Source organism: Lissotriton helveticus, chromosome 12 (genome assembly GCF_964261635.1).
Source record: "Lissotriton helveticus chromosome 12, aLisHel1.1, whole genome shotgun sequence".
Taxonomy (NCBI): Eukaryota; Metazoa; Chordata; class Amphibia; order Caudata; family Salamandridae; genus Lissotriton; species Lissotriton helveticus.
In genome coordinates this window covers 892,572,242-892,590,994 of record NC_136073.1, presented here as the reverse complement: position 1 = coordinate 892,590,994, position 18,753 = coordinate 892,572,242, and the positions used below count along the sequence as shown (strand labels likewise).

The 18,753-nt window shown below is 43.9% G+C and overlaps 2 protein-coding genes across 2 annotated transcripts in view; one reads left to right on the top strand and one right to left on the bottom strand.

Annotated features, from left to right (window-relative positions):
• Window positions 1-13,822, bottom strand: part of LOC144798875 (uncharacterized) — a 55,954-nt gene extending 42,132 nt beyond the window's left edge. Inside the window, exon 1 of the mRNA XM_078669970.1 lies at window positions 13,726-13,822. Within this exon, the coding sequence (XP_078526096.1) occupies window positions 13,726-13,731 (6 nt within the window). The 5' untranslated portion in view covers window positions 13,732-13,822. The remainder of the gene's footprint in view (window positions 1-13,725) is intronic.
• A 662-nt stretch (window positions 13,823-14,484) lies between these two features.
• Window positions 14,485-18,753, top strand: part of AGFG2 (ArfGAP with FG repeats 2) — a 564,405-nt gene continuing 560,136 nt past the window's right edge. Inside the window, exon 1 of the mRNA XM_078670884.1 lies at window positions 14,485-14,823. Within this exon, the coding sequence (XP_078527010.1) occupies window positions 14,645-14,823 (179 nt within the window). The 5' untranslated portion in view covers window positions 14,485-14,644. The remainder of the gene's footprint in view (window positions 14,824-18,753) is intronic.

The following is an 18,753-nucleotide window of genomic DNA, read 5'->3' as shown; positions in this document are numbered from 1 at the left end:
CGTAATCCAAGCTCCTAAAACACTAAAAAACCTACAGTCAATTCTAGGCTTCCTAAATTTCGGAAGAACTTACATTGCTAATTACGCAGAAAGGGTCAAGCCCCTTTACGATCTAATTAAACCAGACTTTAAAAGATCCAGTTGGACTCAAACACACACAGAAATTTTGAGATCCTTACAAACAGACATGCTAATTAAAACAAAATTAGAAACCCGTGATAATACACGCAACCTTGTGATCCGAGTCATCCCAGGGAAATGCGGATACACATACCTGACCTCTAATGAGGGAGAAAAGGTACCAATTGCATTCAAATCACATTTGTACACAAAAGCTGAACAGAGATTCAGCAACAAAGGAAAAATGGTTCAAGCAGTTCAAACCGCAATAGCTAGAGAAAAAGACATAGCTGATGGTAGACATATCACAGTCAGAACAGCTGAATTAGCCTTCGAGGCATTAACAACACCGTGTAATTTACCAACAACAACATTGGATCCAGATTGGTTGCAATGGGTAAATTCAATCACAACGGACAAAGTATACTACTTCTTTGATCCAGAACTAGAAGAATTAAAAAATCTAAAATATGAAAAAACGTATCCTCTGCCAATCGACATTCTGCCTCTAAGACATTACGCCTGTGTAATCTATACAGACGGACATGCTCAACCCTCCGTTTGGGGAGAACATGCATACAATCCCACATGTGAGATTACAAAAGAAGTGTGGCACGGAGGTAAACTAAGACCTCTATTAACAAAATCACACTCAGTAGAAACTAATTCAGAACTACAAACTGAAATATTAGCTTTGAAAATGGCGCTAGATAATGCGGATCGCGAATTCCCGACACTTATAGTGTCAGATTCATATTTCTGCGTCAAAGCATATAACAAGGATTTGCAGACATGGATTCAGAACGGTTACAAAGATGACACAGGTGCACCAATAAAGCAGAGACTTCTCTGGGAACAAGTAGCTCTTTTGAAGAAAGAACTACCAAAGACTCACGTGACTCACTCACTGAGTCATCAACGTGATGGCGTTCACGTTGTGGGGAATTCATTGGCTGAGACAGCCGCAGCGGCAGCCACTAAATCGGCTCCCGTAGATCGAAAAAAGCATACATTAAAATACATTGACGGCGAAACATTGCTGGCGGTGAAAACGTCATCAAAAGGCGACTGCTCAGCGTTACCGATCAACTATCCACTCAATTATACATACATAATCGATGCAAACTCCGTCCCTTTTGCTCGAATCCCTGGAGTGGGGGATAGAGTGATTCCAAACATGGACAGGAGAAACTTGTTAATCGCAGACGCACACATGGGCGAGGGTCACAGACACCTTAAATTAAAAGATTCTCTGGAAGAATTACAATCACGGTACTGGTGGCCAGGCATGAGCCTGCACTACACCATGTTTGTAAAAAACTGCCCAAACTGTAACAGAGATCGCAGTGGGGAGAGAAGCAGTTTAATACCTCGTCGTATCAAGGCAGATAATATTACCAGCAAAAAGAATGGCTTGCGATTAACATACACAGGCTAGTTCCACTTATAATGTAGATCCACAGCACTCGGCTGACGTCCGGACTGTTATACAAGATTTGCGAGTCTAAATGGCATATACGCTAAGAGCATGCTACGTTCGACCAATTTTTCTTTTTCTCAGGCAATCCAGCCTGGGGGGGGAAGGAATGGCCAAATGAGCACAGCCCAGCGGGAATCTTCTCACTTCCTTCCTGAGGGTATGGGATGGTGTAAAGAAAAAACCAAGACAGAAAGCAATCTATAATAGAAAGGATATTAGGTTCGGGAGCTGGGTGGGTCAAACATCTAATAAGTGTCCAACGTAGTCTAAATAACTTGCCAAGAAATTCTCTGAAGGGATTCAGTCCGTACGAATTATTATTCGGAACTAGGATGTTGATCTCTGACCTTGATAGTCAGACTTCAGTGGTAACAGAAAAAACCTTTGATGTCAAAGACCGTTTGGCTATTTTGCAGGACTTAAACAAAACAAGAAAAGACCTGAGCAACATACAGTTGAAACAACAGCCAACAACCACTGAAGATTCACCACCTGTCCCAGCAAGACCTGTCTGGATTCCAAAAGTCGGGGATCTAGTCAGGGAAAAGATCGCGGTAAAGAAGGAATTTGGGCCTTCTTACAGAAAAGCAGTTCCTGTCTTGTCTGTCAACGGGACAAGATCAGTTGTACTACCGCCACTTGCTGGAAAAAAGGAGAACCGAGTTGTATCCATCGACCTGGTAAAACCACAACATGTGGCCGATAACAAACAGTAGGCCAAGTGGACTCCCAATAAGTAGCAGAACACCAAGGTTTGCTACCAGTACAGAGGTCCTAACAAAGAGGCTCATCACATTCGAAACGCCTACAGAAGAACAACAAGGACTATGCAACAATGCAATAGAACTTAGACCTCTGAAAACCCAAATAAAGACATTTAGTAGAGACACACCAATCTATACAGAAGTACCAAGTGAAAATGCAAGAAACAAAAATCCTGAACCAATTGGAACAATTGACAGAACTGCATCCGGTTACTTCATCAACTTCGATGATTCCTCTGAAGGCTTCAGCGAACAAAAGACACAGCCATCATCAAAATCCTTTAAAGACAAAGCAAAGGAGCTTTTGAAACAACTAAAAGAAACATATCTGATTTCTCCATGGATTGAATTTTGGGTGGGTTTTGGTGCATTTATCCTCATACTTTGGCTCATCATGGTATTTACCTTGGGACGCTTCATTGAGGGAAAATATGCTAAAATGGACACAGCAAGTCAGAACATCAACTTGGTCCTCAAACCACACACATCTTCACACGTCGAGAAACGAGAACTTTCTTCAGAACTTTCTTCAGCCAACTTCACAGCAATTCCAATACCTGGTGGGGTAGCCTGGGACAACACTGACTATGAAATTTATGGTCCGGTCGAGATCCTGAAATATCCACACCAAATCAAGATCTCTTTGAGTGACTTTGCAAAACCAAACTCATTTGCTGATGATTGGGACTTTGAAAGTATTAACAATATGATGTCTGACTTAGTAATGTCTGCTAAATTTACAAAACATGATTATTTGCAGGGTTCTACAAATTATGATAGTATGTTTTGCTATAACCACTATGGTAACCATTTCTTGCATAAATCTGCACAACCTAGAAATGTTTTAAGTTGTAATCAATGGGAACATTGTGCTACACCTCCAAAAGGGAGCTCTAGAACCGTATATGACAAATATTCATATTTTTCAGGTTTTAACATAACTAATGCTGAAACATTTTATTACAAATTGTCAAACAAGACAGGGATGAAAACCATGATAACCAACACAAAATTGATATATTCAGATTCTTTCTTTGAAAAAATGAATACTTTTGGATTTGATTATTGGGACAAACATGTTGATTTGAAAAGTGTTTGGGGTACAAAAGAATGGCAAGTACAGGGTTTAGAAGCTTTGTTTAGAGCCTGCATGATCCCAGAACAAATGATATTTTTAAATGACACCGTCCAACAAACCACCTGTCTTGGCCTAGCAAAAATCAAAGATTTAAATAACCTGTCTATTCCAAAGCCAACAATGTTTAGCAATAACTCTGATACAGATGAAGAAATAGACATAAACCATATACTTAACCAAAACAGAACACATCCTGATTGGAAACAATGGTTGATCTGGCCCACAGATACAAATAACTGTCAAGATAGATTCCTGAATAAAACACAGGGTTTCAAAATGAACAGGCCAGACCCTAGATATCCTCAAAGACATCACCCAGGGATAATAACAACCTACAGTGTGGGCAAATTATGCCTCCAATGGCTACAGTATTCCACACTGCCTGAAATTAAGCAACACCTAACTTTACTTACTGATGGTGCTGACTTGCGTGATTTCATACTGGGACCACGCAAACAGCGTCATAAGCGTTTCATAGCAGCCTCTGTATATGCAGCATACAATGAGGCCTGGAAGGTTACTCAAATTGAGACAGCAGAAAGAATACGGGAAATTGACCGTATTAATTTGGAAAAATCACTTTCTGTAGTGGACAATGGGTTAATGACTCTGTCCTCCAGAATTTTTTCATTGGACAGCATTGTGTCTTCAGCAATCGATATATTATCGCAAGACTTACTATTATTACAACATGGTCAGTCACAATTGCGTTCTATTGTACAGCTTGGTTGGACGTTACAAAATCTGCGTTCAGGCTATGTGCCTTGGCGTTTAATCAACACAACGTCACTATTCCAAATCTTTAACCTTACTGATAGACAAATCGGTATGGCGCAGAAGGGTGCTGATTATACAATCTTGAGCATTGAAAAACTAGAAAGATTACCAATGACAATGTCAGAACGACCTGTCAGTGAATGGATAATACACGGAATCATAAATATTCCAATCTCAACCTTCAGGTTTCAATACTGCCAAAAATATATACAGGCTGGCATGTACGAGAAATTGGGAAAAGGGTACCTTAAAACAACTTGGAACTTGCCCTATTCACATGCATGTGTCAGTAACAAAGGACAGAAAGTGTTTCTTAGTGGCAACAATTGTGCTATGTCACTGAGCGGCACGCTTCTGTGTAACGGTATTAGTTTGCACGGAGCCTGTGAAGGGAATTCATACAACCTTTCATGTCACCAGCAAGGCGCACCTGCAACTGAAATAGAACCATTCTTTCAAAGACTCTATAATGGGAGTTACATTCTTATTGTAGACCGCAGATGCTGTAGTCTTATGCCCGGGACTCCTTATCTCGTCACTACGACGGCGAAGGTCAAGTGCTGTGGACGTTCTTTGTTCCCCAGCTCCTTTCCAGACAGGGAGGCAAGGGCATGGCCCGGTCTGAAAATTACTTCTATTCGAATAGACACTTTAAGCAGAATGAAAACAGTGCTTCTTCAGACGCCTACAAGGCTCACGTCATCTAAAGAAACGTATGATCTACAAGTCGCAAGGACGACTGCAGAGATACATACATTATTATCAACCAATTCCCCCGTACATTTCGCGGAAATCCTGAGCGAAATCTTAAATATTTCTGATACCACAGGGGTCTCAAAGGTATTTAAGACAGTATTTTCGATGGCATTAACACCATTCAAAGCCATACTGGGTATTTTTCCAGACTTCGTCCATTCGATTTTTGGCGGACTTCCCCTGATCCTAGGACTAATTGCAGGAATCCTATTCCTGGTCCTTATTTTTCGTTATGGCAACCCATGTCACAGAACAAAATCTCACGACAATGGAAGATACGATCCTAGCCATTGGATACCGGGACCGGATATCAAAAATCCTGGGACTCTCCCGGCTTAGAGACCTAAACATGACTTGGTTTCTATCATTTCGACCAATGTGGCAAAGGTGTGTTTTACCTGTACTAAGGTGTCTGCTATGCGGAGAAGAATGCGTGTTAGACACCTGTCTGACGCTACAATCGGATGCGCCAGTGGATGCAGATACACTGTTGGTTCCTACCAAGGTTCACGCACTGTGCTGCCCTCAAAGGCTGCCAATTCTGATGACGGCATTCCTGGAATCTTCACCACTGCGATTGAAGAGTAGTGAAGTTCAAGATGAAAGCAGCATCGAACAGGTACGACCTTCTGTCAGCAATGCAAATCAGAATGTCAATGGAGACAATCATGCGCACGAATGCATGGTTACCCCTATTTCCGACTTAGTGGAACTTTCCCATGAAGCTGTTGACAGTTTTTTCGAAAGCCTGAATGATATGATGTTCTCTCCGGAACAGAAATAGAGACTTTTGAGTAAACTCGCACGCGGCGTTCCCTGAATTCGGCCTTCAACTTTAATAATAAAGTCACATGAACAATTACAATCCAGTTCACGGACAGCAACTTTTTTCAGCAAGCCCCTAAAATATTTTTCTATATATTTTTTCCCGGGACACTGATCTTCTGCTTAAAGTAAGAAACTATTCCTAGAGAACTAAGATTTCTATTTTTTTAGATTCTTTATAGACTTTATATAGACTTTAGCTGCCCACTGGTATGTTCACAATATATTTTATGTGATGAAATGGTTTCGACTTTTTTTCTGTATAGCCATATTAAGAGCCATTTCATGTGTATTTCTCATATACCAACAAACAATAATGCATAACAATGCGTGTTTACTTTTGCATTTGATTCATAGCTTAAGTGCATACGATATATATGACTGCAATTTTTCAGTATATTTGAAAATTTCAAAATGCATTTATGTATTTTGGGGTGGTAAGGTATACACTATACTCTATAGTATGTTGTACTATGTTATACTATGCATAGATTAGTAGATATGACCATAGTTAGCGTGGAGTGGGTGTCGTGTATTTCTATAGGTTCTGAATCGATCCCCCTCTTCCTGACCCTATTCTGGTTAAACTACCTAGCTAGTTAACTAACAGTCAGCCCATGAGGCAAGAAATTCCCCATGATGCAGATACCGTTATCTGACGCAGTCACACTACGGCACAGGAACGTGTTATCTGATTAGGTCATAACGCTTGAGATCTAATTAGACAAGCGATATTCCTCCAGCCCCTGATAAGGCATACGACGTTCTCATAACAAATCAAACCTATGACAACCTGGATAATCCGTGCGGCCATTGTTTTGATTTCACAGAGAACTTTAGTAAAGAATGTGCTAACGAGCAAGTCGTATGACATCTTTATTGACGTACCTATGTCCATCCTTACGTCAATCCCGGCACCTTTAAGGTATAAATATTGCCGATCTTGCCCTATGCAAAACACACGCGTGGTGACAAGACGGAGCAGCCACACTTGCCGAAGCCGAGAGCAGAAGCAGACCCCGCAGGCAGCAGCCCCGCCTTCCTGACGCGCTGAGAGACGCGCTGCTATCTCAAGCCGAGAGACCCAGCACCGGCGCTTCCGGGTAGCCCTCGCAGGCAGCCTGGAATATCGAGAGCAGAGAAAGAGATACCATTCCTCATTCATCCTAAATTCCAGGTACAGAACTGAATAACCCCTCCTAGAGAATTCTTTAGTTATTCACTTGGCAAAAACAAACTTAACTTAAACTGTAACTTTCTATTCCCGCCCACGCATTAGACTTAGGTCAGGTACACGGGGTAGGCGTATTTAGAAACACCAGTTGAGTACGTTTAGTCAAATGTATATGTGTATGTAAATATATTTTAATCATTTTAAACATCATATGGCTCAGAAACCATATCAATGTTTTTACAGTATTATTTTATACTATTGCTTTTAATGTATGCACTTTACTTAACTATAAGTATCGCAATAATATCGATCCATTTCTCTTGTACGAGAAAAGAGACTGATCAATAAATAACATCTTTTTATTGAACACGCCCGTCTCTTCCTTTTCTCTACATTCTGATGAGACTAAGAATGCACGTACTGACTGAGTAAAATAATTGCCTTGTGCTCACACGACTCTTGAGATTGACTCTTGATTAGGGGAGAGCAAAGTTGTCATGTTCTATGGTTGTCAGAAACTAAATCCCTTCTTGTCTAATCAGGGGAGTTAATCCTTCCTTGAACATTCGAGAAAGTTTCTAGCGAACTCTGAGCTTAGCTGGCAAACCCAAAAATTAAGTCTAGTATCGACAGTAGTAGACCTAGTTAACGTCTGGCCTAGGCCTTTACTGCTGTAGGTACTATTCCAATGCGCAGAGCCTATTGGGAAAATAGGAACTACACTACAAGGAAATACTAGTATTCAACCCACTAAAAGCTATGCTCACCGTGATACAAGGGAAAACTTTCTACGGTGTATAGATCCTTTGTCATACATATTTCAGGTACATTTGGAGAGGCCCTAGAACACCCTACTGAGCTTACACCAAAGCTGGCACTACTAAACATTATAGAAAATGAAAGCTTTATACAAGCCCAAAACAATTTGCTTGGCTTTGCCATTAATATGTTGAAGCGTGACACTGTACTAAATTTGAGGAAAACAACAGCTCCTCATGTTGGAAAATAGAAGACTGGGCAAGATTTGGCAGCATACTGAAGCTCCCAGTATATGTAGACGAGGTTACCCCCAAAAGAACTTCAAGATTTGTCGAAAATGGATACTATATAGGTGGGATAGGAAGGAAGATACAGACTAGATAAAATAATATGTGACGGTTGTCCTGCAGAAGAAAACTCCTTTACCATTGATACCTAGATCGAAAACCTCACTGGATTAAACTGCAAACTAACCGTCTCCAGCTCCGTCAAATCTCTGGAGATTACTCTGGACAGACACTTGAACATGAAAAAGGATATTAAGGCCTCAGCTAAAAGTGCCTTCTACACGCTGAAGCACCTCACAAAAGTCAAACCCCTCATCCCCATTGAAGATCTAAAGACTGTAGTGCAATCCTTAGTCCTCCCCAAACTGAACTACAGTAACGCAGTGATCACGGGCACCCCTAAAATACACTTAGCCCCTGTGAAAGCTACACTCCACACAGCAGCCATACTACTGTTGGGGGAAAGCTGCTTCGCCCATATCACTCCCACTCTCAAGAAATTAAACTGGCTACCAGTCAAGGCAAGATCTATTTTCAAAACTGCTTGCATAACCCACAACACTCTCTAAACGGAAAAGCCAGTCTACCTTGCAAATAAACTATAAGCCAGTAAAAAGAGGCCTCTTCGAAGCTCTAACAGTCTACTCCTGATTCGGCCCAAATTTAAGGAAGAAAAATCTTGTAGCCGCTACTTCTCCAGGAACGCACCCAGAATCTGAAACTCGTTGCCTCAGGACTTATGTGACAATCAATCATTCTCTTACTTCAAGAAGAAACTGAAACTTCTTATCCTAAACAAATATCTAAACTCTCCCCCTAAAGTATCTGACTGACCTGCTGTTCTCACCCCAAACTCTCCCCAAAAATCTGAGCATCATTTTCTCTGGAAAAACTGTGCCTCTACTCTTCCCACCTCCGCAACACCATACCATAACTACCATAGCTACCTGAGAACTATATCATTAATTTATCCTACTATTTATTGTAAAATTCTTTTACATACTGTTACTATGTACTTTTTTGTTATTTACTCCATATGTAACTCATGTAATTACCACTGTGCCAACTCAGTAAAACGCTGTTCTTATATCTACCGTAGCTACCTCAAAACGATATCGTCCTACTGTCTATTGTATGTTTCTTTTTGCATATTGTTCTATATAATTTTACTTACTGTCTATTGTTTACTTCTTTTAGCATACGGTTCTATGCATTTTATCTACCTCATGTGTAACTTGTGTAATTGCTGCTGAACAAACGATGCAAAGCATTCTGATACCTTTGGGTCAGGTTCGCGCTATACAAAACTCGATAAACAAATTAAAATAATACTCGATCTGAACTCTCACTGAGGCATGTTGGGGTTCCAGCTGATTTTCTTATGTCTTGTACCTTATTTTGACAATACACATAAAGGGGGCGATTTATATGTTGGCGGTGTGTATACTTTGTTGCAACAGCAGCATACAGACCATTTATATGTTTGTATACATACTAAAGTATACATTACCACCAACATAATGGTCCACCCACCTGATTTAATTGCGGCTGGATCACAGGTTAGGCTACAGAGGTGACTACTCCATCACCGCCATAGCCAAAGCTCTTCGGTGGCCTGACATAGTAAGGGCCATCAGAGAAATGGCTACCTGTCTGCCTGCCCAATTTATGTGGGTGGACATATCGCCATTTTTTTCACAGTTCAACAATGCCAGGGTTTGGGGCAGTAAAATGTAAATAATGCTCTCTTCGCCCTGGAAGATGACTCCCATGCCGAGGGCAACATTATTTTTTTATTTTGAAAAAGAAAATCCATTTTGGGGGGTTTTGTTTTTAAAAAAAAAACTGTTTGGTGCAAGGTTGAGTTATGCTGATGTAACCCTGCACCAAACAGCAATCTTCATTGACAGCAACCGCTGTTACAGCGGTTCCTGTCAATGCTTTATAAATAGCCATCAGCTTGGCAGTCATTTATAAATTTGGCGGGTGGTCCCTCCACCGGGGGAACGGAGTAATTTAATCTGTCCCCCTGGCGAACAACAGGCTGTCTCCCATAATATATATCGGCCCCAATGTTATTAACAAAAATACGTCTCTAGTTTACATGATTGCTCTGTAGAACCTTAAGCATAACTCTGCTGCATAATATCTGACTGTAAAAGACATCTCTAGCCTTGTCAAGGACTAATAATCCCAAAGCAAGAGTAGTTATAGCTACGAACAACCGCACAAATGCTAGCAGTGTCAGGTAGGAGTTGTGGGCCCTCACCCTCTAATGGTCAAACTACTCAACACTCAGTCTCAAACAACAAGAGTGGGGTCTTCCTTAACCAAATGGACAGGATGCCAAATTGACAGATAATCAAAAACAATAATTCCCTTTGTATATATTTAGACAAACCACTAGTGACTCATACACCATTCATCCAAGCATACCAATATCACCAGAGAATACCAACTGTTCACCAAAGGCCAATAAATTAATGTTTTATTCTGTAAAATTCAGTTAAACAGTCATATAAATAGTACATATGAAAAAACACATGGATAATTACGTGACAGAAAAACTCCCTAAATAGAGCATTGCCTCATAAATTAATACACATTATTGAGACAATCACAATAAATAAACATGGGAGAGTATCAAGACATTATTTGTTTGTCAATGTTTTGCACTAATCAAACAGAAATTCATCAGTCAAACCACTATTTTGTACAGTCTCTTGTTTGGCCAAAATAGCGCTGATTTAGTGCTTTTGTGGAAGCCGTGCAACTTGTTTCGCTGGGTTTAAATGATCCAACCACCTTCTTCACCACGTCTTTTTTCCTGAAGAAGGTGGTCGGATCATTTAACCCACCGAAATGCGTCGCACTGCTTCTAATTTACAATTTTCCCATGTTTATTTGTTTTGATTTTCTCAATAATGTATATGAATTTTTGAGGCGATTCTCTATTTAGGGAGTTATTCTCTCTTGTAATAATCCATGTGTTTTATCATATGTACTTTATATGACCTTTTAACTGAATTTTACAGAACAAAACATTCATTTATCGGCCTTTGGTGAACAGTTGGTGTTCTCTGGTGATATTGGTACGCTTGGATGAATAGTGTATGACTCACTAGTGGTTTCTGTGGTCGTACCGAATGCACCAACCTCTCTGCCACAGGATCAGTGCCCCCCTCCAGGAACCATGACACTGTATGCTAAATATGAGCTGCCCAATAATAAGTCTTGAAATTTGGTGCCTGTAAACGTCCACTATCCCACTGTAGTTTCAGTACCTCCAAACGTATACATGCCCTTCCTGTCCCCCAGTAGAGCAATCAGAGCAAATCATCTAGTTTGCGGAAACTAGATTCCAGTATACGTATCCCCATTTGTTGCAATACATATAGTACTAGTGGTAACCTGGTCATATTGCTAATTGCAATTCACCCTAGTAATGACATTGGAAACTTTAGCCACTTGTGCACACTTCGCTTAAGGGATGCCAGTAAATTGCCCACATTAGAATCATATGTTTCATTGCAGTCTGAACTCTGATACACTCCTGTGTACTTCAACGGTGCACCTGACTGAGGGACTCTGAACATTAATGCATTCATCACTAGTGCACCTGACTGACTGCAGATCTCTGAACACTACTGCACTGTCCACTGATGCACCTGACTGACTGTGGAACTCTGAACATTACTGCACTGACCACTGGTGCACCTGACTGCCTTCGGGACTCTGAACACTGACCATTGGTCCACCTGACTCACTGCAGGACTCTGAACACTACTGCATACACTAGTGTACACCTGTGTCACAGACATGAAATTAGTTTGCTGACCACTGGTGCACCTGACTGACTGTGGGACTCTGAACATTACTGCATGCATTACTAGTACACCTCACTGGTTTCTTCTGGATCTTAATGTTTGGTAGGCATGCCTCCGTTGGTACAGATGCTTTTATGGGATACAATACTGATTTGTCTGCATATAGCCAGAACCCTGAGTGTGCCCCCACGCATGTAATATACTGTATACATCCGGCTATGCAGTCATCGGGTTTCTCAATGTTAACAGTATATAGTCGGCATAAAATGAGATGATGTCTCGCTTACCACCCACCATTATACCATTGTTTATATAATCTGCGCCAATGGCTCTATAATTAGTGCAAATATCAGTGGAGAAGGGACACCCCTGCAGAGTCCCTCTAACTATTGACCAACTGCCAGACATTCCTGAGCTTTTCTGATGTTACTCTATTGATGTAGTCCTTCTAAGGCAGCGATGCCTCTTTGTGTACTTAGCATTTTTGGGGGGTAAATTTCACGTGATCTTCAAATGGACATTATCCTGGCTGTCACCCCTGATGCCACACTGGTGCAAGGTTGAGCTTATGGCTGAATCTATTTCCACACATACTGTCGCAATTTCCACTTGACGTTCCGGTGTGAAGGAGAAAGATGCCCACTGGTCAATAAGTTGGCCATTTTTTTCCTTCCAAGAAATGGTTCCCCCGGGACTTTGGCAAGGCACTTTATTCCCATATCCCTCAGGTCTCTCCAGAGTGTTTCATTGTCCCTTCTTTATCAAATGTACCACTTGCGTGACTCACATTATGTACATATGTGTGTGGGCCACTCTGGAGTTTGTTTGTGTTGGAGATCAAAGCCTCTCTTGTCTCAATATTAAGCTGGTGATTTTGAGGATAATTCCTTCAACTCCTATGGGTGGCTCTAGAGGTCAATTCCAGCAGTCCAATGTGCCGGGGCTCTCCTCTTGGGACTTGCGGTCTTGGTCTCAGACCCCACTCATTCCTGCAACTCCTCTATCAATACATTATTTAAAATGTTACCTTTGTCTCTATTAAAACTTCCTCCAATCCAATATAAGTTGCTGAAGAAACGAAATTGCAATTTTGTTGTTGTTGTTAAATCTCCTTCAGTGTTCACAAGTGTTGATATTTGTAGAATTGTTTTAAAGATTTATGTTTTTGTACATCAATAATAATGTGTAATATGGATCTGTTACACACAATTCACCATACGCATACGGTGTAATAGCCTTTTAAAATAACGTTTTATATTATAACTGTGTTTTGTAATATGTTGTAATTATCACATTTCTACGCAGATGTCATCTTGAACTCGATGAAAGCTATCTCTGTCATCTACTCATGCTTCCCCCACAGGCTCCAATACGCTGAGGTCATACAAGTTTATTTTAATTGCTGTATGGTTTTGCTCATAATGAACTTTCCATGATGAGGATGCAAAATTGTTAATTGTAACTACATCTTCTGTTTTTTCCCTAGGTCTATTCACTTGAGGAAAGTCTTATTTTCAATGTTTCATATTTTTCTTGAATGTCTCCAGGTGACATTAGCACAGAGGATGCTGAATAATTATTCAAAATTAGTGCTTAGGTGCTAAGGCAATGTGACATTTATGTTTTATGTGCTCTGATTTGTTGAAGAAATTATACATGTGTTTAAACCTCGATAAATTAAATATGCAGAACTGTTGCATAAATTAATGCAAGAATTATAAATAAAAAAACATTGATTTTCGGAATGAGGGGGGCATTTGTAGGCTTTCCTATGCAGCTATCTATGCTGCTCAATGCCTGAGGCTTACTCCTACCTACCTGCATACTTTGATAATGCTGTAGTTACTATTCTTGTCCGAGCAGCTCCTGAATTGGCCGGTCACTGCTCTGACAGGCTCCGCCTCACGGACGAGGTTTTATTCTAGTCAGCTTTGGACTGAGAGCGTCACCTTTGGAGACCCACGCACGCCGAGCGAAGGCGTCCCAATCCAAGATGGCCACGCGCGCGCCGCAAGGGCGGGGCTTCGCCGGCTTCAAACCCACAAGTAGGCAGCTCCTAACGGCAGGTTTCCCTAAGGGGCGTGGCCTCGTGGGCGACAAGGGCAAACTTAAGATGAGCTCGCGCGGACCGTTACCATGGTGCGCACGCGGTCTCGCGCGTATTTTGCCGGCAGCGGCAAGGCCTCACTTTTGCTGAGCCTGGCGTTCCTGGAGTAAAGAAGACTATCATACGCCGTTATAAGGGGGTAGGCGTGGCCTTGTCTCCAGGTGGGGGTTGTAAGCTTCATCTTGGAGTAGGTGTGTGGGGGTGGAGTTAAGATGGGTGGGCGTGGCTTTACCTTGGAATAACGGTATGGTTTGGCGGGCGTGGCTACGCCGTGGAGTAGGCGTGTGTGGGTGGAGGTAAAGATGGGTAGGCGTGGCTATACCTTTGCACGTCGTTAATAGTGGCGGGCGTGGCTTCGCAGAACTGGGCGTATGAGGGTGGAGGTACAGATTGGTGGGCGTGGCTTCGCCTTGCAGTGGGCGTGTGAGGGTGGAGTTACAGGTGGGTGGGCGTGGCGTCGCCCTGGAGTGGGCGTTGCTTTTGAGACAGCGCGTGCCGCTCTGCTCGTGCCGCGGCGCGCGGTCCCTGAGGAGAGGGAGTCTTGTGCGCGGCGGGCACGCGGGCGCGCTCCCCGCCGGTGAGCCCGTTGGCCCTCGTGCGCGCGCCGCTCGCTCCCGCCGCGGGTCAGAGATGGCGAAGAAGGGCTCCGGGGCGGCGCGGGAGGAGGACGAGCTGTGGGGCCGGCGGGTGCGCGAGCTGCTGGCCGCCGCCCCCCAGAACCGGCTGTGCGCCGAGTGCGGCTCGCGCGGCGTCACCTACGTGGACATCAGCGAGGGCAGCTTCGTCTGCACCGCCTGCTCCGGCGCGCTGTGAGTACCGCCAGAGGGGGGGGACCCCCCACCCGGGGGGCAGCACTGCACGAGGAGGGGGGACCCAGGGGGGCGGGGCACGTGTGTGTGTGAGAGGCACCAGTGCACCTGAGGGACTGACAGAGCACTACTGGCACACCTGAGGGACTGACAGAGCACTACTGACCGCTGGTGCACCTGAGGGACTCTGAACACTACTGCACTGACCGCTGGTGCACATGACTGACTAAGAGCACCACTGCACTGACCACTGGTGCACCTGAGGGACTGACAGAGCACTACTGACCGCTGGTGCACCTGAGGGACTCTGAACACTACTGCACTGACCGCTGGTGCACATGACTGACTAAGAGCACCACTGCACTGACCACTGGTGCACCTGAGGGACTGACAGAGCACTACTGACCGCTGGTGCACATGACATGACTGACTGAGAGCACCACTGCACTGACCACTGATGCACCTGAGGGACAGTGACCACTACTGCACTGACTGTTGCTGCACCTGAGGCACTCTGAACACTACTGCATCCATCACTGGCCCACCCGAGGGACTGTGAACACTACTGCACTGACCACTGGTGCACCTGACTGCAGAACTCTAAACACTACTGCACTGACCGCTGCTGCACCTGAGAGAGTGAACACTACTGCACTGACCACTGGTGCACCTGAGGGTCTCTGAACACTACTGCACTGACCACTGGTGCACCTGAGGGTCTCTGAACACTACTGCACTGACCACTGGTGCACCTGAGGGTCTCTGAACACTACTGCACTGACCACTGGTGCACCTGAGGGTCTCTGAAAACTACTGCACTGACCACTGGTGCACCTGAGGGACTGAACAGTAAACACTACTGCACTGACCACGGGTGCACCTGAGGGTCTCTGAACACTACTGCACTGACCACTGGTGCACCTGAGGGTCTCTGAACACTACTGCACTGACCACTGGTGCACCTGAGGGTCTCTGAAAACTACTGCACTGACCACTGGTGCACCTGAGGGACTGAACAGTAAACACTACTGCACTGACCACGGGTGCACCTGAGGGTCTCTGAACACTACTGCACTGACCACTGGTGCACCTGAGGGTCTCTGAACACTACTGCACTGACCACTGGTGCACCTGAGGGTCTCTGAAAACTACTGCACTGACCACTGGTGCACCTGAGGGACTGAACAGTAAACACTACTGCACTGACCACGGGTGCACCTGAGGGACAGTGACCACTATTGCACTGACCGCTGCTGCACCTGAGGCACTCTGAACACTACTGCATCCATCACTGGTCCACCCGAGGGACTGTGAACACTACTGCATTTATCACTAATGCACCTGAGGGACTGTGAACACTACTGCACTGACCACTGGTGCACCTGACTGCAGAACTCTAAACACTACTGCACTGACCGCTGCTGCACCTGAGAGAGTGAACACTACTGCACTGACCACTGGTGCACCTGAGGGTCTCTGAACACTACTGCACTGACCACTGGTGCACCTGAGGGACTCTGAACAGTAAACACTACTGCACTGACCACGGGTGCACCTGAGGGACTGAACAGTAAACACTACTGCACTGACCACGGGTGCACCTGAGGGACAGTGACCACTACTGCACTGACCGCTGCTGCACCTGAGGCACTCTGAACACTACTGCATCCATCACTGGTCCACCCGAGGGACTGTGAACACTACTGCATTTATCACTAATGCACCTGAGGGACTGTGAACACTACTGCACTGACCACTGGTGCACCTGACTGCAGAACTCTAAACACTACTGCACTGACCGCTGCTGCACCTGAGGGTCTCTGAACACTACTGCACTGACCACTGGTGCACCTGAGGGTCTCTGAACACTACTGCACTGACCACTGGTGCACCTGAGGGACTCTGAACACTACTGCATTTATCACTGGTGCACCTGAGGGACTATGATACTACTGCACTGACCACTGGTGCACCTGACTGCAGAACTCTAAACACTACTGCACTGACCGCTTCTGCACCGGAGAGAGTGAACACTACTGCACTGATCACTGGTGCACCTGAGGGGCTCTGAACACTACTGCACTGACCACTGGTACACCTGAGGGACTCCGAACACTACTGCACTGACCACTGGTGCACCTGAGGGATTGTGAACACTACTGCACTGACAACTGCTGCACCTGAGGCACTCTGAACACTACTGCATCCATCACTGGTGCACCGGAGGCACTCTGAACACTACTGCACTGACCACTGGTGCACCTGAGGGGCTCTGAACACTACTGCACTGACCACTGGTGCACCTGAGGGACTCTGACCACACACTACTGCACTGACCACTGGTGCACCTGAGGGATTGTGAACACTACTGCATCCATCACTAGTGCACCTGAGGGACTGCAGAACTCTAAACCCTACTGCACTGACCGCTGCTGCACCTGAGGGACTGACTCTGCGCACTGGTACACCTGAGGGACTGACTCTGAGCACTACTGCACTGACCACTGGTGCACCTGAGGGACTCTGCACTACTGCACTGACCACTGGGATATCAATGGTGTCCCTTACTCCAGCCCAGCTGGCCGAGCTATTTGTACTGAATTGGTTTCTCACCGGAGGTGTCAGTAACATGTATTTGTGTTTATTGTCCACCAGATGCGGTAAATGAATTCAGAACTACATTAGTTAATTTCCCTGGTCGCAGTATGGCGTAAGCTTTTGGTTTGGGCAATTTCAATATTGTCACATTTTTGCAAAAGTAAGAAACACAAAGGGGTGCTATCGGTCTAAAGTGGCTAGAAAATGTCTGTTTTCTATTGGATAAGTGTATGTATAAACTAAAAGTGTGGAAAAGGAGGAAGAACAAGAAATAGAAAAAAACATCAGCCCACCCATTGGCGGAACATCATCATCTGGGATTTTAGAATACAAACTGGTATCCACTAGGTACCTCACCATGGGAGAGTGTGAGGAAACTCTAGTATTGGATCCACCCGTGATGGAAAGCCAGACAGCAGTGTATCATGAGCTGTGGGAGATGAAAAAGTTGCAGTGCTCAAAGAAAATGTGTACTAAATAGAAAGTGGTGATTTAAAATTGACTAGCATGGTGCCTAATGACTAATATTTATTCTGGCGGTCACCATGTTGACAAGGTTAAAAGCAGAGTGTGGATGGATGAAACCAAATATTACCATCCATAGATGAGTTAGTTGGTCGACATGTTTCAGCCTAAAAAGGCTTTCTTCAGGACCTATTGTAACACTACTGCAACTGTGAAGAAAAAGATACAAAATACATACCATGCAAAAGCAATAGACCTACCATACGTGTGTATACTTTGTGGTAGGAAATGAAGTCATGGTGTGTAAAAAAATTTTTTTTTTAAATCCGCTCCTAGAACACAAAAAATAGTAAAGACAGACACATATATCAATTATGTAAATATGAAAACAACATATATGTAATGAGACATATAGCAGCCACAGAGTCATTGCTCAATTAGTGTCCATTATGTAATCACTCACCCAAAATTTACTTGGGGGTGGCCTCGCCTGGCGCTCACTCAGGTAATGAGGCCCCGCTCTAAAGAAATTGGAAAAAAGGAGAAGAATATCATAACATCAGCTAATGTATGATATGGATCCATTTCATAGATCCCCTGGTGTTTTGCAAAAAACATTTTTTGGAGGCTTTAGCTGTTCTCGTGTTGACCCAGTGTGTCAATTTACCAACTCGTGAGGAGGGGAATTCTTTTGATCATGTGCTTTCTAATACCAGCCTTATAAAAATCTTCGAAATACAACCTTTCAGTTGGACGCATTACTATTTGATGATTAGCTGAGCTGTTATTTTGAGTCACATTCTGTTAGTTACGGGGACCAGACAGTGACACTTAAAGCTTTTCCAAAGTTATAGCAGAATAAGTTAA